Consider the following 18,581-nt stretch of genomic DNA (forward strand, 5'->3'; position numbering starts at 1 on the left):
CCTTATGTCATCTCACATTAATATGTGACCACCAGCCAGTCTCGAGGAATCATCCATGAGCTGCCTGCTGACCATGTTCCTTTCCAGGGACACAGAAGATAAAAGCTTCCATGAGAGGTGAGGAGAGCTGGATGAATGGGGGCCTCACACAGTCTCACCTGCAGATTTTGATTTGATTTCCTTGCGGAACTTGGAGCATACACTGTTGTAGTTGGTGCAGATGTGGTGCAAACACCAGGCGGCCAACTGGTGGGCATTGTGAAACTGCAGAAAAGTGAGCAAAAGGAGGGTAAGACTATTTTCTAAAGAGGGGCTACAAAGAAATTGGGGAAGCCATTTTAAGGGTGAAAAGAAATGAAGGGCTTATATAACTAATTCGGTAAACCTCTTGTTTTGACCTCAATGTTTTGACTTTGGCCATGGCTCCAAAGCCAGCCAATGTAGTGCTGGGCACACCCCTCCTTTCCCTGCTGTCATAGGTGCACAAAAATAATTAATATCGAATCACGAGCTTCAAGTATGCCTCGCCCTCCCGCCCCCCCCGCCACCTGGCCCTCTAGTGCTAAACAACCGTGGCCTCTGGAAGGCACCAGCCCAGAGCAGAAAGCAGCGATGTCATCTCTGTTTAAGGAAGCCTTGGCAATGGAATACTTCGTGTCGCATGTCAGAGCTCAGCTTGCTGGGGCCAAGATCCGAAAGAGGAGACTGCAGAATGTGTGACTGTCCTATACCTCTCCTTTGGTTACATAAGAAGAGCAGGCGGTATGGGCAGAGTGGAGAGATCCAGATACTCCACCCTTCCATTCTAAGTAATGCTCAGGAAGGTGGCAGCTGAGGTGGCTATGATTAAAAAAGACTAGATCCTCAAAAATCAACTATCTACTCCCCCATTCCCTCCCCAGACCTGGTGGGCCTGCTGCGATCCCTCACTTTCTGTCTGTGCCCTTCTCTGACTTCCCTTCTGTTATCTGTTGCTCTTGATGTTTCTTTGGTCAGGTGGATCCCTAGAACCTACAGCATGCTTCCTCTGTGGCCCCATATCTCCACTGTGAGGCCAATAGAAAAGCCAGAGACCTCAGAAACCCACTCAAGAGACTCACTGAAAATCACAACCCAAACATCAGAGACAGTTTTAGCTGGTGCTTCCAACTTCTCTTGCTGTTAGATTTCTCTCTGAAAACAAGACTGGGGCAGTGTTCTGCCAGGTGGGTTTGTTCCAGCTTGAGAGAGCCAATTGTGTGCATTTCTTCCCTACTTTGAGTTTAGTGACTTCATATGTTATCATCAGCCATGATGGGAGTATTTATATCACAGAAATTGGCAAATGCAACAGATTGGGGTCCCACTTGCCCTCAAGCTGACTGTTAAACACTTACCAGCACATCACTAGGTTAGGGTCTAATGAATGAGCATGGGAGAATCCATCCTAAGCTCTTCCTGCCAAGGCTTGTCAGGGCTTAGCAATAATCATATTATTTCCTTGTAGTGGGTGTGTATGGGGGTAAGGTGGGAACACAGTGCAACAAACAGACACAACTGCAAATCATTCCCTCAAGTGAATGGTCCCAATATGAAATTCTGGATCATTACATTTTTCTCTAGGAGGAATACTTGCTGGAGAGAGTACAGGTTATAAACCATCCCCTGGAACTGTTTCAAAAGACCCCAAATTCCAAGTGTGAACAACCAGTTTTGATGGGGGCTTGCTGATTCGACTGCATTAGATGTCTATTCTCAGTTTCACTGTAATCCCTAATTGGATTTTAATAATTTGTGTTTGTGTCTGTTTCCCTTACTTGCCTATGATTGCCCTGGGGCAGAGGATCTACCATTTATATGTACACAGCCTTTGCCTAGGGCGGTGCCTGGTATTTGGGGAGAAAAATAACAAATACTTGTTGAATGCTAAGTCATAATGAATAGGTCGCTGTAAAGTTCAATTCCGCCTTTTCCCCCTTTTGCACCAGAGCAATCTCCTCTGGCCACAGTAGGAAGGGCCTGAGCAGCACCTGCTGGATGCCACCTCCTCTCCCTGAAACCATCTCCTTTCCTTTGATTGAGAAATATTGATTTAAATGGACTGACCTAAGACTTAGTAAGTCATTGTCTTAACAGAAAGAGGGAGCACAGGAAGCCAAACCCAACAGGCCGAAGAAAAGACTGAGGAATTTATTCTTAGTTTCCTCAGAGTGTAAATTCATTGTTAATCAGCCTATGGCAGGGACTAGATAATTCTGCAGATGTGCCTGGCATTGTAAGAGGGCTTACACTCTTCAGTGCTCGCTCTTGAACATTCTCTCCCACTTCATTCTCAGAATAATCTGTAAGGTTGGTAGGATGCAAATTGTCATCCCATTTCCTGTGGGTGAGGAAAGTGAGGCAGAGTTTAGCTTGTGCTTTGGGGAAGTTACTCCATGGTGAAGCTGAAGCTGAATCTTGGACCTTCTCTGGAAGAAGAGGGCAAGTCTGTATTGGGATTATGTTATTACAATCTCAATATTAGCAACTTCTGACTTTAGAAAACTCCAGAACAGCTGCAATGAGATGTTCATTAACAGGGGAGGCACTACGGGGCTTCATGGAATTCTAGAAACTGTCTCTTCTTGGCCAAATACATGTCCAAGAATTCAAAGAAGGAGGAGAGACAAAACCTCCCCCAAGTGATTTTCCTACATATGAAGCTGGTGCCTTAGGGGACAATGGGACTGGCATGGGGGTGGGGACCGTTTTGTTTATTCAAATGAAGCCCAGCAGGCTGAATGGTACATAAAAGGTAAAACTCTCAGATCTTCTTAGTGTACACAGGGGGCCTCTGTGACTCAGTGGTGACATCTTTATTTAGACAGATGCAACAATGGAATGTTTTATCAGCATTAAATGAACTGATTGAACACACTTAAAAGGTAAAAAGCAAACTGTTACAAACCTGAGCCAATTCCAAGTAAGAGAGCACTTCTCCGTCAATGCCCACGCCACTCATGGCGGCTTTGGTCAACTCCTGAACGGCATGCTGTTCTGGGGAAGAGAGAGGGGGCAGGAGAACATTAAACCACGCCCTGCGAGCCAGGTAGCCTGCCTGGAGGGTTGGTCTGGGACGACTTAAGAAGGGAGGAAATGTGGGACACAGCTCTGGGCAGGCATCTGAATTAAATCCAGAAGCTGCTCTGATGTGTGGTCTTTCACTACTTGGGGTTCTGCTGCCAGCCACTTCACCCACACCTCTGGGGACTCTAGTTCATGGCTCTGAAATAGCCAGAATCCTCCAGCCCTGCAATGTTCTGTGCAGGATGATAACTCCTGGCCACACGAGACTATTTAAACTTAAATTACTTAAAATTAAATGAAATTAAAAGTTCAGCTCCTCATTCACGCTAGCCACAGTAAGTGCTCAACAGCCACATGTGGCCACTGTTTGGACCATCCAGATATGAAATGTTTCCATCACTGCAGAAAGTTCTACTGGATGGAGTGGCTCTAAACAGTCTAGCACCTTCCTAGAGTCCTCTAGACTTTAGACACGCTCCTGTTTGACAGTTTCCCCACTCACATCACTGCAATCCTTAATACCCCTGATGGTGAAGAGGTTGAGTGACAGAGGAATGAGTCTATTTGAGGAATTAAAAATGTGATTGCGTACGTCTGTCTCAACAGCTACAGATGGATAACATATTGTTCAGCCTCTTGGATTCTAAAGACTGGGGAGACCTGCAGTTAGAATTAACAAAAATGCAGTAGGAAGAGCCATTTCTGCTTGGGAGCTTGAGTCCAAGGCTTCCAAGCTGAATTTACGTTATGGTCTGAAGCTAGGCCATCTCTTGCCTTTGTAAGGGCTGTCACCTGCCTCTGAGACTGACGTGTGAGGGTACAGCCTTGGCTCAGCATTTCTAGGTCTTTGACATTGATGTCATCTGTAGCATTGCATTTGTTCTTCTAATCCAGCACATTGTCCAAATCATGCTTACCTTCTGCTCCAGCTCTGCATGCTTATTGGTCAGTATGCCTATATCTGGTCAATACAGTATCGGGAATGGAATGATTTCTTTGGCACAAACCTCCTCAACTAGATTGAACTATTTGGAACTAAATTTCCCAGAGAAGTCATCTGGGCTTTGTCATTTTAAGTAACTGCAACATTTCCTGACATTTATTTAACACTGGCTCACAAAGCATTGTCACTCTAGAAACTGATTTTTAAACACCATGTTCTAAACACTCTACACTAGACAGTACAAAGCAAATACTATAAAGGATTAAAGGAATCATCTTGGGAAGCTGTATATTAAATAATCGTAACAGTAATAATAGCATTTAATAACTAAACTAAATGTTCATAGAAGTCTAGAGTTCACACAAAAAGCTTTACTTGGGTCAGTTAAAAAAAAAAACTTTCATGGAGAAATCAATCCCATGTTTTCATTGCCAGACTTAATATTTAAGCAAAACTGGTACTAGTCTGAGATTGATCACAAACCTTGTTGGGCAGATTTGGCTCCAAATTACATTTGACAGTTTCAAAAATAAATAAAAATGTATCCTCAGGAATAATTTATAAAACCTGTGGATAGTTAGATGGCTTGGAACTCATGTTTCTGAAAAAAGTAATTGCCCATGGAAGCCTCCCAGAGTGAGTATTTTAAAAAACTAGTGCACTCATTTGGATCTATTAAGTATATTGGTTAAAAACAGTTTTTAAAAATAAATCTAATATTGATGCCTCAACTCGCTCTTTCTATCTAACTGGGGAGGAAGTAGGACAAAGAGAGGACTTTGATCTCCAGGTGGTTGTGTGTAGTAGAAATCTGGAGGACAGAGAAATTAATCTTTTATTTTTTCTAAAGACATTGCCAGAAAGTCAAGTGCAGATAGGACTCGTTGGTTTGTTCATACATTCATCTTCATTCATTCAATTGTTCAACAAATATTTATCGAAAGCTAATATGCTCAGGCACTCAGAAGAAAGGCCAGTGAACAAGACAGGCACTGTTTATCTCTGCTTTGGTGGTTAATAGGAATCAACTAAACATTGTGATAAACACCCAGCTTGCAACTTAACTCCTCTGGTGTAAAGTGAATGAGGCTGAAGATCTGAATTCCAGAGAGAGGCATTTAAGTTCATATATCCTATGCAGACCTGCTTCAGCTTCCCAACTGAACAAATCTAGAAATGATACATAAGATTTTGTGAAGTTAAGCCAAGTTTCCCTTTTTTCTCTTTCTCCCAAAATGAACTTGACAATGTCAGAACATTTTCTAAAATAGCTTTAAGAAAACCACTTACATAATGCTTACTATGTGCCAGACGCTGTTCTAAGGACTTTATATTTTAACTCATTTAATCTCCATAACAGCTCTATGGCTGAATAATATTAGCCCCATTTTAAAGAGCGAGAAAGCTGAGACACAGAGCTAAGGTTACAGGACAAAGTCACCTGGTCAGTAAATGGTGGAGTCAGGGTTTGATCTTAGGCAATCTGGCTCTGTCATCTGTTTTCCTAAACGGTGCATCTACTGCCTTCTTAAAGACTGTGTCTGTGCACTTATTATGGAGATAATGTTGACAAAATAGTTTTATTTCAAACTCTGGGGTGCACAAATGATTCAGCATGCATACAGCGTGTGCCTCAAGGGCAGGGGTCATGCATTACTCACCTTCATAGCTGTATCACCTAACAGGGCCCACCACAGAGTGGGTGCTTAAGAAATATATGTTGAATTGAATTGGGCTGTCTGATGCAATTTGATTAATTCATATCATTCTACACAAGACAGTCCTATTTTGGGTGATAAAAAATCAATTTTTATTCTCTGTAAGAATATTTTTATTTAAATGTGATTTTGATAAATATGACAGACACTGCATGGCCCTGAGTCATCATCCTTACCTGCAAGTGCAACCAAGTGTGGCAGGCAAAATCTGTTTGCCAAGGCAATTAATTCCAGCGGGTCCAGATCCAAGTTAGGAGACAACTGCTTGGTATAGAGATAATCCAATACTGCTTGCATTGATATCTTGTTTATGTTCGGGAGATACACCTGAAATGTTATACAAAAAGCTAAATTCTGCTGCAGAAAGCAGGGAGTGGGCACATTTTCAGGCTATGCTGCTTATAAATATCCTGTGTGACTTGATATTGGTGAGTGTTGGACACCTGCTTTGAGGCTGTGCATAGGAATCCTTCAGTATTTATGACTTTAAACATAATGGTTTGATTTGTAGTTGACAAAAGAGTGGAGCTGCCTGACACAGCCTGATGTGGAATTTTTAAATGACTATTTGGACTTCTAAATCAGACAAATGGACTGGAAATGTATGATGACATTAGGGGCCCTCATGCCAAGCACCTTATAATACTCTACTGTGGGGAAAGAAATCTCCTAGCAACATGACAGGTGTTGGGGGGAGCTGCAAACCACACTGTTGCTGACATGATGGAGCCTAGCTCTCCAACATGTCAAAAGAGAGGATGAGCAACCACCCTAGCTGCCACAGTGACCAGCTTGATTTCGAAATTCTGTCAGTGTATGCACAATATATTACAATGTACTACACAACGTATACACTTCATTATTTTTTACTACAACCACATGGATTCAGAACTACTGGAACGTTATCAGTTATCAGTAGATTCAGAGAATCCAAAGGACTCCTTGCTTGGGACTTCCAGGGGAGTATGACTGGGTACAGGTGAACTGTCCCTTGTAGGATTCCCACAGTCTCCTTCCTGAGTGCCTGTAGTTGTCCATATAAATGCATGCTGGAGTTCGCCAGAGAGCCAGGCACTGCCTGGGAGGTGGAGAGCTGTAGAGGTGGGCATGGATTAATGGAGATGTACACTGCGTAGCAGCTACTCTTTATTTTAGGTCTGTAACTCCATGAGACAGGCCCTGGAGTAGTTCAGAATGGTACCACTTGGATTTTTGGAACATTGACAATTATAAACATTAATCGTAATTGAAGGCATCTATGCACCAGGCACTGCACTAAGATTTCCACACACATTCTTTAATTTGATGCTTATATCTGCCCTAGAGAGAAGGGACTTACTTTTGCCATTTTACAGAAAAGGAAATGGAGGTTCAAGGAGGTTAATTTAAATCTTGTGTCCAAGGTCACAGAGCTAGGAAGTAGTGACTGGGATTTAAACCCAGGGAGTATGATGCGAAAGTGTATGTTCAGAATTTCTCTGCGGTGCTGGAAATGTTTAATGCCAAGGAAACAAAGGTTTGAGTTACAGAACAATAAAGCATCATATTTTATTAATGGTTTGTAAGAATTCTACTTCAAAAGGATGAACAATCATGAGCTTCTTTTTCTTTCTTTTTTATTTTAGTTTTTTTGAGACAGGGTCTAACTCTGTTGCCCAGGCTGGACTGCAGTGGCTTGATGATAGCTTAGGCCTGGGCTCAAGCAATCCTCCCACCTCCACCTCCCTAGTAGCTGGGACTACAGGCAGTGCCACCACGCCTGGCTAATTTATTTTATTAATTTTTTTTTTGTAGAAATGGCGGGCTTGCTATGCTGCCTAGGCTGGTCTCAAACTCCTGGCCTCAAGTCATCCTCCTGCCTTGGCTTCCCAAAGTGCTGGGATTACAGGCATGAGCCACTGTGACTGGCCAGTTATGAACTTCTTAATTCTGGTACTTAATAAACATCTATACAACATATAAAGATATATATCTATATATTATGTATGATTACATCTTTATAACATGGTTACATCTATATATTTTGTATGATTGCACCTGTCTCTCCATACACATGCACTTGCACACAAACACACACACACACTCAGGCACACACATGCATGGAGCCAGCCATCTCTATCTGTGGGTTCCACATCTGTGGATTCAACCAACTGTAGATAAAAAATATTTGAAAAATAAAGGCATGACTGCTTCCGTTCTGAACATGTACAGACTTTTTTCTTGTCATTATTCCCTAAACAGTACAGTATAACAACTACTTACACAGCATTTGCATTGTATTAGGTACTAGAAACACTCTACAGATAAGTTAAAGTATACAGGAGGATGTGCACAGATCTATGCAAATACGATGCCATTTTATATGAGGAATTTGAGCACTCATGGATTTGGCTGTCTGAGTTGGGGGGGTGGTCCTGGAACCAGTCCCTCACAGATACTGAGGGATGACTGTGTGTGTGTGTGTGTGTGTGTGTGTGTGAGAGAGAGAGAGAGAGAGAGAGTGAGAGACAGAGAGAGAGAGAGTGTGTATGTATGTATGTATAATGGCCCCACATTCTACAAGGTGCTTATGGCTTATGCACTCTGGCAGTGTGGCTCCAGAGCTGTTTAAGCTATAGAAACTTTCTTTGTTATTCTCCTATGCAGCCACCAGACACCTCAGAGAGGGAATATCCTTTCAGATAGGTAGACCCGTCCCTTAACGTATCATAGGGAAGGTTTAGAAAAATTCCTATAAATAATAAGAAATTTATCCCCCACTTTCAGACATGGTTGGTGAAAACGACAATTATGATTCCATAAATAAGTTACATAAGTCATTACCATAAACGATTTGACAAGCATGATCATTTTAGGTTTCCAGCACAACCTCGACAACAAATAGAACTCAATGAGTTGAAACTATTACTGGGATTATTTTGAAATAAAGTAGCTGTTGTGCATGCTAGATCATCTGCAATACACAGATGTTGGAATATTATTCTTCCCTTCAACCAGCTGTATGTACATATGAATAATTAATTATTCAACTAAATCTAGCACCAGTTACACTGTGTGTATGCTCGCATACATATATGTTTACATACATATGCATTTATCTTACACAAATAATGGATTTATTTACAGATATCCATACAAATTTGTTTCTGTGTGTAGGAACATGTAACATTTCATTTCTTTGATGAAATAATGTTTGGATTAGTGATATGGTTTGGCTGTGTCCCCACTCAAATCCCATCTTGAATTATAGCTCCCATAATTCCCAAGTGTTGTGGGAGAGACCTGATGGGAGATAATTAAATCATGGGGGTGGTTCCCCCCAGACTATTCTAGTGGTAGTGAATAAGTCTCATGAGCTCTGATGATTTTATAAGGGGTTTCCCCTTTTCACTTGGTTCTCTCTCTCTTGCCTGCTGCCATGTAAGATGTGCCTTTTGTCTTCCACCATGATTGTGAGGCCTCCCCCGCCATGTGGAACTGTGAGTCCATTAAACCTTTTTCTTTATAAATTACCCTATCTCTGGTATGTCTTCATTAGCAGCATGAAAATGGACTAATACAATTAGTATAGTTTTTTAGATAATTGAAGGTTAAGTTGTGAAACTTTAAAATTTGAACCATTTTAATAGTGAAAGTATCCATATTTTACAAAGCGCTAAGTGCTCTAAGATGTTAGTAATTGTTAATATACCAAGTCCCAGAGCTTCCTGTTAATACCTGCTCTCTCAGAGATGGGGATGTCTGGTGCTTCTGAAAACAATGCCTCTCGTGATAGCGCAAGAGCCTGGGGCAGGCCCAGGGATAGATCACTAAAATGCTGTGTGACCTTTGATACATCTCTCACCCTCTCTCACCCTCAGTCTCGTCATCCGTTACATGGGAGGAATTTGGAATAGATGCTATTAAAAGTTTTTTCTTCTTCACGGAAACTCTGGGTTTTGAAAATCTTCAGATTACCTTAGCGTTTTTTGGCAAGAGTGTGTTCTAAGTCATTGCTTAAAGAAGAAATAGCAAAATGAACATCCTAAATAAAAAGAAACTATTTCTGGCTGCAGCAGATGACAGATTCCAGTGAGCAGCCCTGCCCAAACACCCTCAATGCCCTCAAAGTGTTCTGATGTTTGTAATCACCTATGACCTGCTATCTTCTTTTTGCTGAATATAACGTTAACATTTTTTGAAGTGATGGCTCTTTTTGGCAAACAACATTAGGGACCTTTAGAAAAAAACATTAAATTAGAATAAACTAAGAACACTTTTGGAACATGCATTTTTTCCCCTCATGGCTGATTTTTTATAAAAGCCCGTTTCTGTGATTTCAACATTTATAATTAACTGCATGACAACAGAAAGACCTTTATTTATAGCACTTTAAAAATAATATAAGCAAAGCTTCATAAATAATGGAATAAAAAAATTTCTATCCTACCTGCTGGATATAGTTTCTTTTTTCTTAAAAAAAAAAAGAGTGATCAAAGAGAATATAATGCTACCCTAAACAATGTTCTATCTTGCAGTTTAGTTGGTTTAAAATTTTAATTTGAAGATTAGCTGAGACTATTAGGCTTATAATTAGAGGCAGTCTCATAGAGAATGAGAAAGTATCCTAGATCCAAAGCATTGCTTACTACAACCCAGGCATGCATTTTTAATGAACCACTTGCTGAGTACCTCTGGGGAGAGAATTATGCTTACTGCTACATTAAAAGTAATGAGAAAAAATATAAGTAAGATACAATGTTTTCCTGAATATTAAATGACAAAAAAGTTAAATTAAAATCATTGGACATAGGCATATTTCACTCTTTTCTGGATATGCACATTAATTCTATTAATTCTCCAAAAACGGCTGATTTTCATGGTGTCGGGGGTGGGAGGGTGGCTGGCATCAGATTTTCAGATTTTCTCAAGATAATAGAAAGTTAAAAGGTGGCCTACAACAGCCAAATCCCAAGTGTGAACATGGACCTATGTTAATCATGTAGCATTAACTGAGTGCCTTTCCCCTACAACTATAACCACCTGTATTGTACTTTCCTAGTTCAGAAAGGGAACTGGGGGCTTTTTAACTTAGAGCTTTCCGGGGACAAATACCCTTAACCCCGTATGGAAAGAATTTAACAAGAAAACTCTAGCATAATAGTCGCTAACATTTATTGAATATTTGTATGTTCTAGGCATCAAATTCAATGCTTTACACATGTCCTCTCATGCCTTCTCTGCCCTTTGACAAAGGTTTTCTTGTTATCCCCATTTTACAGATGAGGAAACAGGTTTAGAGTGAGCCACTTCCCCAAGGTCAAGCTGAGACTATATTATAGTTTACACAGGAAATAAAGTGAAGGGACGGGAAGGGGCGAGAATGTCGACAGCTCATTGCATTTTCAATATACTGGCTAAAGGAATTGTGGCACAGGTCTTCAGTGGCTTGGTTCCATGGTCTTTGTCTTTTGAGCTGGTCTGAATGTATACAAACCTATTAGCCTCAACTCCAGTTCTAAGTGGTGAGGGACCTCATCTCTCCAGCAGGGTGTGCTAAACAGGTGGCCTCCTCCAGGAGAGGCTATCAAACAACCATATACATGTGCATTCACATTTGCTGCCAAGTTTTTGTTTTGGTCACCTCTACTGCACATTTTAATCTGGAGACGATTACAGTCCATTCTTGGAAGGGATAAAGGAGATTAGCATTCGTGAGGTCAGCTCTGACAGTGTCCCTTTGTGCCTGCGTTCCTGACCTCGATCAACTTCTCCCTACTCTGTGAATAGCAGGTCCTCTGCTGCACAATCAGCATGCACTTCAGTGAGCTGGACAAAGAAGGGGAGCAATCCTCCCAGCTCTTTATCTCCAGAGATTGCTGAAGTCAGTCAAATACCAACTGGATGAGGTTTTACAAATTGGTGGCTACCCTAGCTTTTTTCTGGATACAAGAGGTAAAGAATACCATCACTACCAACAACATCAGAATAAGTCCAGCGGCAGCTACTATTTATTTAATGCTTCTGAACTGCTTTGCAAGTAATGACTCTTACACCCCACAACCACAGTATGGGTTATAACTGTGTTTTCCAGATCGGGAGACTAGAGCCAAGAAAGGTTAAGTCACTTGCCGAAGTCACTTGTAAGTGGAGGAGTTGAGATTTATGTCCCACAGTCCTGTAACTGTGCAGATTCCATGTGCTGCAGTTGTCTCAGTAATGATGCTCCAAAACACCTTTGACCCAAGCTCAGGAGAGATTTTCATTAGTCACAGGTGAGAGTCTCCTGGTTTAGAAAGGCTGTTAGACACCATAAGAGGCCATCAGGATAACTCTAATATTTTTTCCCTGAAAAGCAGATAGCCTTTTGCTGGGGGGTTGGTTTAGGAGCAGCTGCAGTTTGTTATGGACGCACGAGAGTGGCCTAGTGATCTTCTCATCCCCTGCTATCCAAGGCTTGTGATTCTAGGATTCTGTTTCCCTACTTGGGGATGCAAATGCAGGCTCCTGGGTCACAATGGGAGTGCTCGAATTTCTTGTGCTAGTGCCTCATGTGAAAAGTTAGCTATTGTTTTTTGCATTTCTTTGAAAAGTTTGGAAAGATGCTGAGACAAGCAAAACAAGCCTCTTAGGACAATAAATGGGATGGGTGTACCCATGTTTTTATTTTTACTTTTTTAAAAAAGATGTTAAAAATACTTGCAAAACTCCACAAAAATGCTTGCTCACTCCTAAATTTAGAAGTGCTTGAATTGAATTTTTTTCTTTTCCAACAGTTTGTAAAAAGACAAAGAGGCTGTACTCCCATGTTAACTGTAGCACTATTCACAATAGCCAAGATATGGAGTCTGCCTAACTGTCCATCAACAGATGGATGAATAAGAAAATGTGGTACTTATACACAATGGGATACTATATAGCCCTAAAAAAGAGGAAAATTCTGTCATTCAAGACAACATGGATGAACCTAAAGGGCATTATGTTAAGTGAAATAAGCCAGGTACAGAGAGACAAATATCACAGTATTGCACTTATATGTGGAATCTAAAAACGTTGAACTCCAAAGTAGAGAGTAGAAGAGTGATTACCAGAGGCTGGGATTAGGGGGTGAATGGGGAAAGGAAAGCCATCTGTCAAATATACAAAGTTTCACTTAGATAGGAGGAATAAATTCTAGTGTACTTTTTTTTGTCTTTTTTTTTTAGAGACAGGGTCTCACTCTGTCTCCTGGGGTGGAGTACAGTGGCACAATCATAGCTCACTGTAGCTTTGAACTCCTGGGCTCAAGTGTTCCTCTCACTTCAGTCTCCCAAGTACCTAGGACCGCAGTTGCATATAGTCTAATGCACCTGTAATTTTTTTGTGGTGTTCTATTGCACAGTATGGTGACTATGGTGGACAATAATGTATCGTATATTTCAAAATAGCTAAAAGAGGATTTTAAATGTTCTCATCACAAAGAAATGGTAAACATCTGAGGTGATGGATAGGCTAATTAACCCAATTTGATCATTCCACAGTATATGTATATTGAAACATCATGTACCCCATAACTATGTACACTTATTATTATTTGTCAGTTAAAAGTAAAACAACAAGAAAGACAAAGACACAGGGTCTCCAAGATGCTGTTTGCTCTGCTCTAAGCATATGTCTCTTCTAGAGATAGAGCCAGTGGCTGACAAGTGATGCAGCTGCTTCCGCTAGACCTAAGTACCTTGAGAGGTGTGTTCAGGGGAGTAAACATTTGCTCCATTACTGTTGCCCTAAAGTTAACAAACCCTCATATCCCCTCAACACAGGCAGAGTCAGGGCAGAGCCTTAGACAGTACTGTAGCACATGGTAACCTGAAGGACAATCTAGTGCATCCCTCAGCTTGCAGATGAGGAGGTTGAGGCACAAGAATGCGGCTTCTCAAGGTCCCCTGTCTGGTTAGGGGCATAGCTAAGCCCCAGGACTTAGGTGGCTGAAGAACTCTTTTCCCTTTCTGAACTACTGGGAGACATGCTCCTCTTGTACTTGGTTTTGATAGTACCATGCCTGGTGACATTTGCCAAGAGGTACAGCTGATCTTGTCTTCATGGATGAGGACGGCTCTGAGGATGAAAAGATACATGGCATGTAAAGCACCCAGGTGCCCCCACACCAGTGACCAATAAACAATAGCTCCTCAAAACTGCAGATCTAAGAAAAAGGTGACCAAACCCTGAAGCACTACTAAGGAGCAATAGCTCCTTATGATTATGACTAACAGTATGATGACCACTCATGGAGCCAGTTTAAGGATTACAGTCATCTGGCTATTTACCCACTTTATATAAATACACAGGCACACACACGTTCATAAAGACACCACTATGCTTTTAGGAAGGCACGTACCTCACTGTTGGCACTTTCCACAAATGACCCCCCAAACATGGCTGCCATCCACTCACAGCTACAGATCAGCAGCGGCTTGTGGGCACTGATGGCTCCATCGTCCAATTTAAATGTCACGTCTGCCAAGGGATTGAGGAAACACAACCATGAGCCAACTTTGCTGAGAGCTTCAACCAAGGCTTCTGCTCCCGTAGCCACCAAACTGCGTCTCCCTTACTCTCTCTTGCATGTCTTTACTTACTGATTTTATGTCAATCCCCATCTTTGAGCTTTGGCACACCCAGCTCCCACCTAAGGCAGCATGCTGCATTTGACATCACCACACATAAAGTCATGGCGCAAACTCTCTGAACCAGAAAGTAACAGAAAGGAGGGAATATTTTTTCCTCCTTACTATGCAAAACTTCAAGCATATAAAACAGTGGAACGAACAGTATGATGACCACTCATTTATCCTTGTTAACGTTTTGGCATGTTTGTTTTATGTATATTTTTAATTTACACCATTTTACTTATTGATACTCAATTAAACCTTACATTTATAATATGCTCTACTCGTATGCTATACCGAAATGTAACCGAATTACTGTTTTTTTTAAGAGATGTTGGGGGGGTCTGGCTATGTTGTCCAGGCTGGATTTAAACTGCCGGGTTCCAGCAATCCTACTGTCTCAGTCTCTGAAGTAGCTGGGACTGTGGGCAAATTGGCTACCATGCCTGGCTATATGTGTATTTTTGTATAATTTTGCATATGTGTATAGACTTTTTTTTTTTTACAGATAGCATGGCACTTCACTCCTAACTACCTTATCACAAGTTTTCCCAAAATAACAACAGTCTCCTAAATAACCATACTATGATTACACCTAAGAAAATTAAAAATAATTCCCTATTATCATCCACTATATTGTTCATATTCAAATTTCTCCAATTATCCCTAAATCGTATTTCATAGCTTTAAAAAAAAAAAAAACAGAATCCAATTGAGACTCCCACATTGTATTTGATTATTATGCCTCTCCAGTAAGGAGGGGGTGATTTAATCAACTCTACCTAAAGCTCACTGTTTAAGTTACTGTAGGTTTGTAACATATTCTTTTCATTAATTTTCAAGACTATTTCTGTAACACAATGGCCAGTGTTTGAAGTAAATACTACTCATAAGCTTTAAAATGAATGAACTGAGTCTTTAGGAACCACTTACTAAATGTGTAATGCCCTGGCAGGGATTATAAAAGATAAAGACAAAGGTAGAGGTATCCATATAAATAGAAGTCAGGAAGTCAACATTTTACAATGAAATTACACACACCCACACACCAGCCCAGAGGACAATTTCAGAACAAAAATAGTCCAAGTGTAAGACAGTACAAGCATGGGTCAATAACCCATATTGGATGCGGGCCACCAGCGTGCTTAACAATTATGAAAGGGTGCTGCGGGCAGCATATGGCATAGTTATCAAAGGCAAAGGAGGTGCAAGAAAACTACAGAAGTGCAGGGCCAAGGAGCATGAGGACGGAAAAGGAAGAGGGGATGGAAACAGATGAGACACCCCTTGTAGGAAGATGGAGGGCCACCAAAATTGCCTCAAGGACTTTAGTGGCCTCAGGACTTGAGATCACTGATTTTTGTCATGGGTCAGTGCTGAAGGGTCAATGGAGAATAGAATTGGTCAGAGAATAGATTCTGAAGGGGAATTGTATGCAACAAGCCCACTGGAGATAGGCTTGGGGTCCCTGATCCACTCTTGAGGAGCAGTGTGGTACCATGGTGGTTTATGGAACAGGTTTTGATACCCACAAGAGCATGGGTTCAAATCCTGGCTCTACCATTTATTGCTGGTGTGACCATGGGCAGATTACCTAACCTCTCTGTCCCTTGGTTTCTCCACCTGCAAAATGGAGACAATCATATTTAACCTTTAAGTCTGATGAGGATTAAAGAAGTTAATGCCTGTAGCTTAGAAAGGTACATGGGAAAAAATAAGTACGTATAAATGTTAGCTATGGTTCTTCTTTCTCCTGCTCATGTCTGGCTAACGTTCAATGAAACACAATCAAAGGTATTAATGGCTCTGCCCCGCGGCCCACTCACCCGAGAACGTTCCCTTGCTGAGACACTCTTTTATCCGATTGGCTTTCCTTACGTGAAAGGCTTTCGTAATCTCCTGGTTCATGAAGGCTTCCTTGTTCATGATGTTTTCCACCATCATCCTCAAATCGAACATCTCTAGGACCTCCGCGATCTGAGCCAGGCCCACCAAATCCTTTTCCTTTTCATCCAGTTGTCCCGTATAAAGAAACTGGAGCAGGGTCCGAAAAGGGCCTGGCTGGACTGAAGCGTCCATCCTGACCACAGTCATGGGCCCCACCCGCTTTGAAATGGGGTTGACTTGCATTTCCCTGTGCATGCCAATGAACCCCTTACTCCAGCCGGCCAAAGTCTGTGTCTCAGGAACTGCACCCTCGGCTTCCAGCCCCAGAGCCTCCACCAGGCTCTTGTTTGAAGACTTCCACTGGTCGGCCTGAGGTATCCTAGGCGGGCCCTCCTCCCTTTCTTCCTCTGGGTCGACACTCAATATCCGCCCCTGGAAATCTCTGCTCTGCTTCTCTTTCTCACAGGCTCCTTCACTCCAATTTGGGGATTCTTCACATTCCATTAAAAACAGATCATAAAATTTGGAAGAAGAGGTAGCGAGGTAAATTCGATGTGCAAAGATGTGTTCCTGGTCCTGAAGGATGAACAGAACATCAGCACATAGAGGATTGTCCAGTAAACAGGCAGCTTCATTTGTCCCCATGGAAGGACACTCTGGAATTTTGATGACCGGTGGAGGGGCTTTTGGAGGTAGGAAGGGTGCCTGAAGTAAAGGTTTCTGGACTTTCTTTAGGTGGGATTTCCAGAATTGCAGGTGCCTGCGGGAAATCAGCGCTGCTCGGATTGCATTGTCAAACACATCCTTGATACCAAACTGGTCAAACACGCTTGTTTCATAGTATGGTAAGCCAAGTTCCTTTGCTACCTCTCGGCCTTTTTCTGGGGGCAAAATATCCCCTCTCTTTATGGGCCTGAAATAGAACATTTTAAAAATTATAATCAGCCTTGTGAAAACAGTAACAAGGGCCTATCTAAGCACCTAATGGAACTATACACTGAAAACTCCAGTCAGGCTTTTAGTCTCTGGAAAAATCTGCCACCACCTCAAGTCTTTGGACTATAAAGGAGTTATGATTGAAGGAAAAAATAATGCTTTCAAATATTTCAGAGTTTCAATGCACATAATTTGTGAAGCTTATCCATAAATATTCCATGTTTTTATGTTATTATAAATGGCATTGTTTTTTAAATTTTATTTTCCAATTGTTCATTTCTTAGTTTATATAAATAAAATTGATTTTTGTGTATTGACCTTTTATGCTATTATTTTGCTAAATTAATATGTTAATTCTGATAGCTTTTTTTGTAGATTCCTTAGAACTTTTCATTTACATGACCATGTGCCTAAATAGAGAGTGTTTTACTTCTTTAAAAAAAAATGCTGTCAGCAGTAACCACAGTAACTGAAGGATCATCACTTTACTAGCTATTTAATCTTGGGTAAGTTACTTAACCTCATTAAACATTAGTTTTTCCATCTGTAAGACAGGAATAATAATAACAATGAGTAATTATACCTTGAAGGACTATTGAAATGTTTAAATTATTAGCATGGCTATGCTAAGCATAGTATTTTGTCCACAGTAAGTGCCTGATAAATGTTAGCTGTTATCATCATTATCACTACTCTCTTCATCACCTTCATCTTTATCAACAATATCTTATACTTGAATTTTACTTTATAACTTTAAAATCCATTCATATACATTTTTCATGTAAGCCTCACAATAGCCCTGTGAGGTATTATTTCTGTTCTACATTCTGAGGAAACTGAGGCAGAAAGGTTAAAGGGCTTGTCTGAAGTCACATTTTCAGGCTGCTGAGAGACCTCTATTAAGCAATTAGAGTCAAGACTTTCCCACTCCTAGTTAAATGATCCACTTCCTACAGCTCTTCTCTGTCGGATTTGTGAATTCTCTTTCAAATCTTTGCCTTCTTTTTTCCTCCAATCCCTTCTTCAAGCCTTCTTTTGCTTGGACTGGTGCATTAGCCCCTTAACTAATCTTTCTTCGCACTCACTCCTCACATTTTAGTCCACAGTCTTCACTGCTGCAAGAAAAGTCTTTACATAACACAACTATGACCTGGCGGCAGTTCTGTTTTAACTTCCTCTGATTTCACAAAGCCCCTGGAATAAAGTCCATACCCTTTAGGCTGGCACACAAGGCCCATTTACAACCTAATCAAACCCTGGGAGGACAAATCTTTGGAAACAGTAGACGCAGTACAGTGCTGGGGTTATGGCATAACCATGGTAAAGGCATAGATGGGTTCCAGAACACAGGCAGGAAGTGCTTTATTGTGACACTCATCACAAAGTGTTGATTCTAACACACACCCTTAGGAACTTACCTTC

General features: G+C 41.2%; 1 protein-coding gene across 35 annotated transcripts in view; it reads right to left on the reverse strand.

Moving 5' to 3' along the window:
- RHOBTB1 (Rho related BTB domain containing 1) overlaps window positions 1-18,581 on the reverse strand; it is a 141,036-nt gene that overhangs the window by 11,262 nt on the left and 111,193 nt on the right. For 29 of the 35 annotated variants that reach the window (XM_054659391.2, XM_054659388.2, XM_063817597.1 and 26 more), the window contains 5 exon segments: window positions 16,163-17,136; window positions 14,066-14,184; window positions 5,883-6,033; window positions 2,927-3,015; window positions 159-264 (listed from right to left, as the gene is read on the reverse strand). In XM_054659391.2, coding sequence (XP_054515366.1) covers window positions 159-264; window positions 2,927-3,015; window positions 5,883-6,033; window positions 14,066-14,184; window positions 16,163-17,136 — 1,439 coding nt within the window. 35 annotated transcript variants of the gene reach the window in all.

Source organism: Pan troglodytes, chromosome 8 (genome assembly GCF_028858775.2).
Source record: "Pan troglodytes isolate AG18354 chromosome 8, NHGRI_mPanTro3-v2.0_pri, whole genome shotgun sequence".
Classification (NCBI taxonomy): domain Eukaryota; kingdom Metazoa; phylum Chordata; class Mammalia; order Primates; family Hominidae; genus Pan; species Pan troglodytes.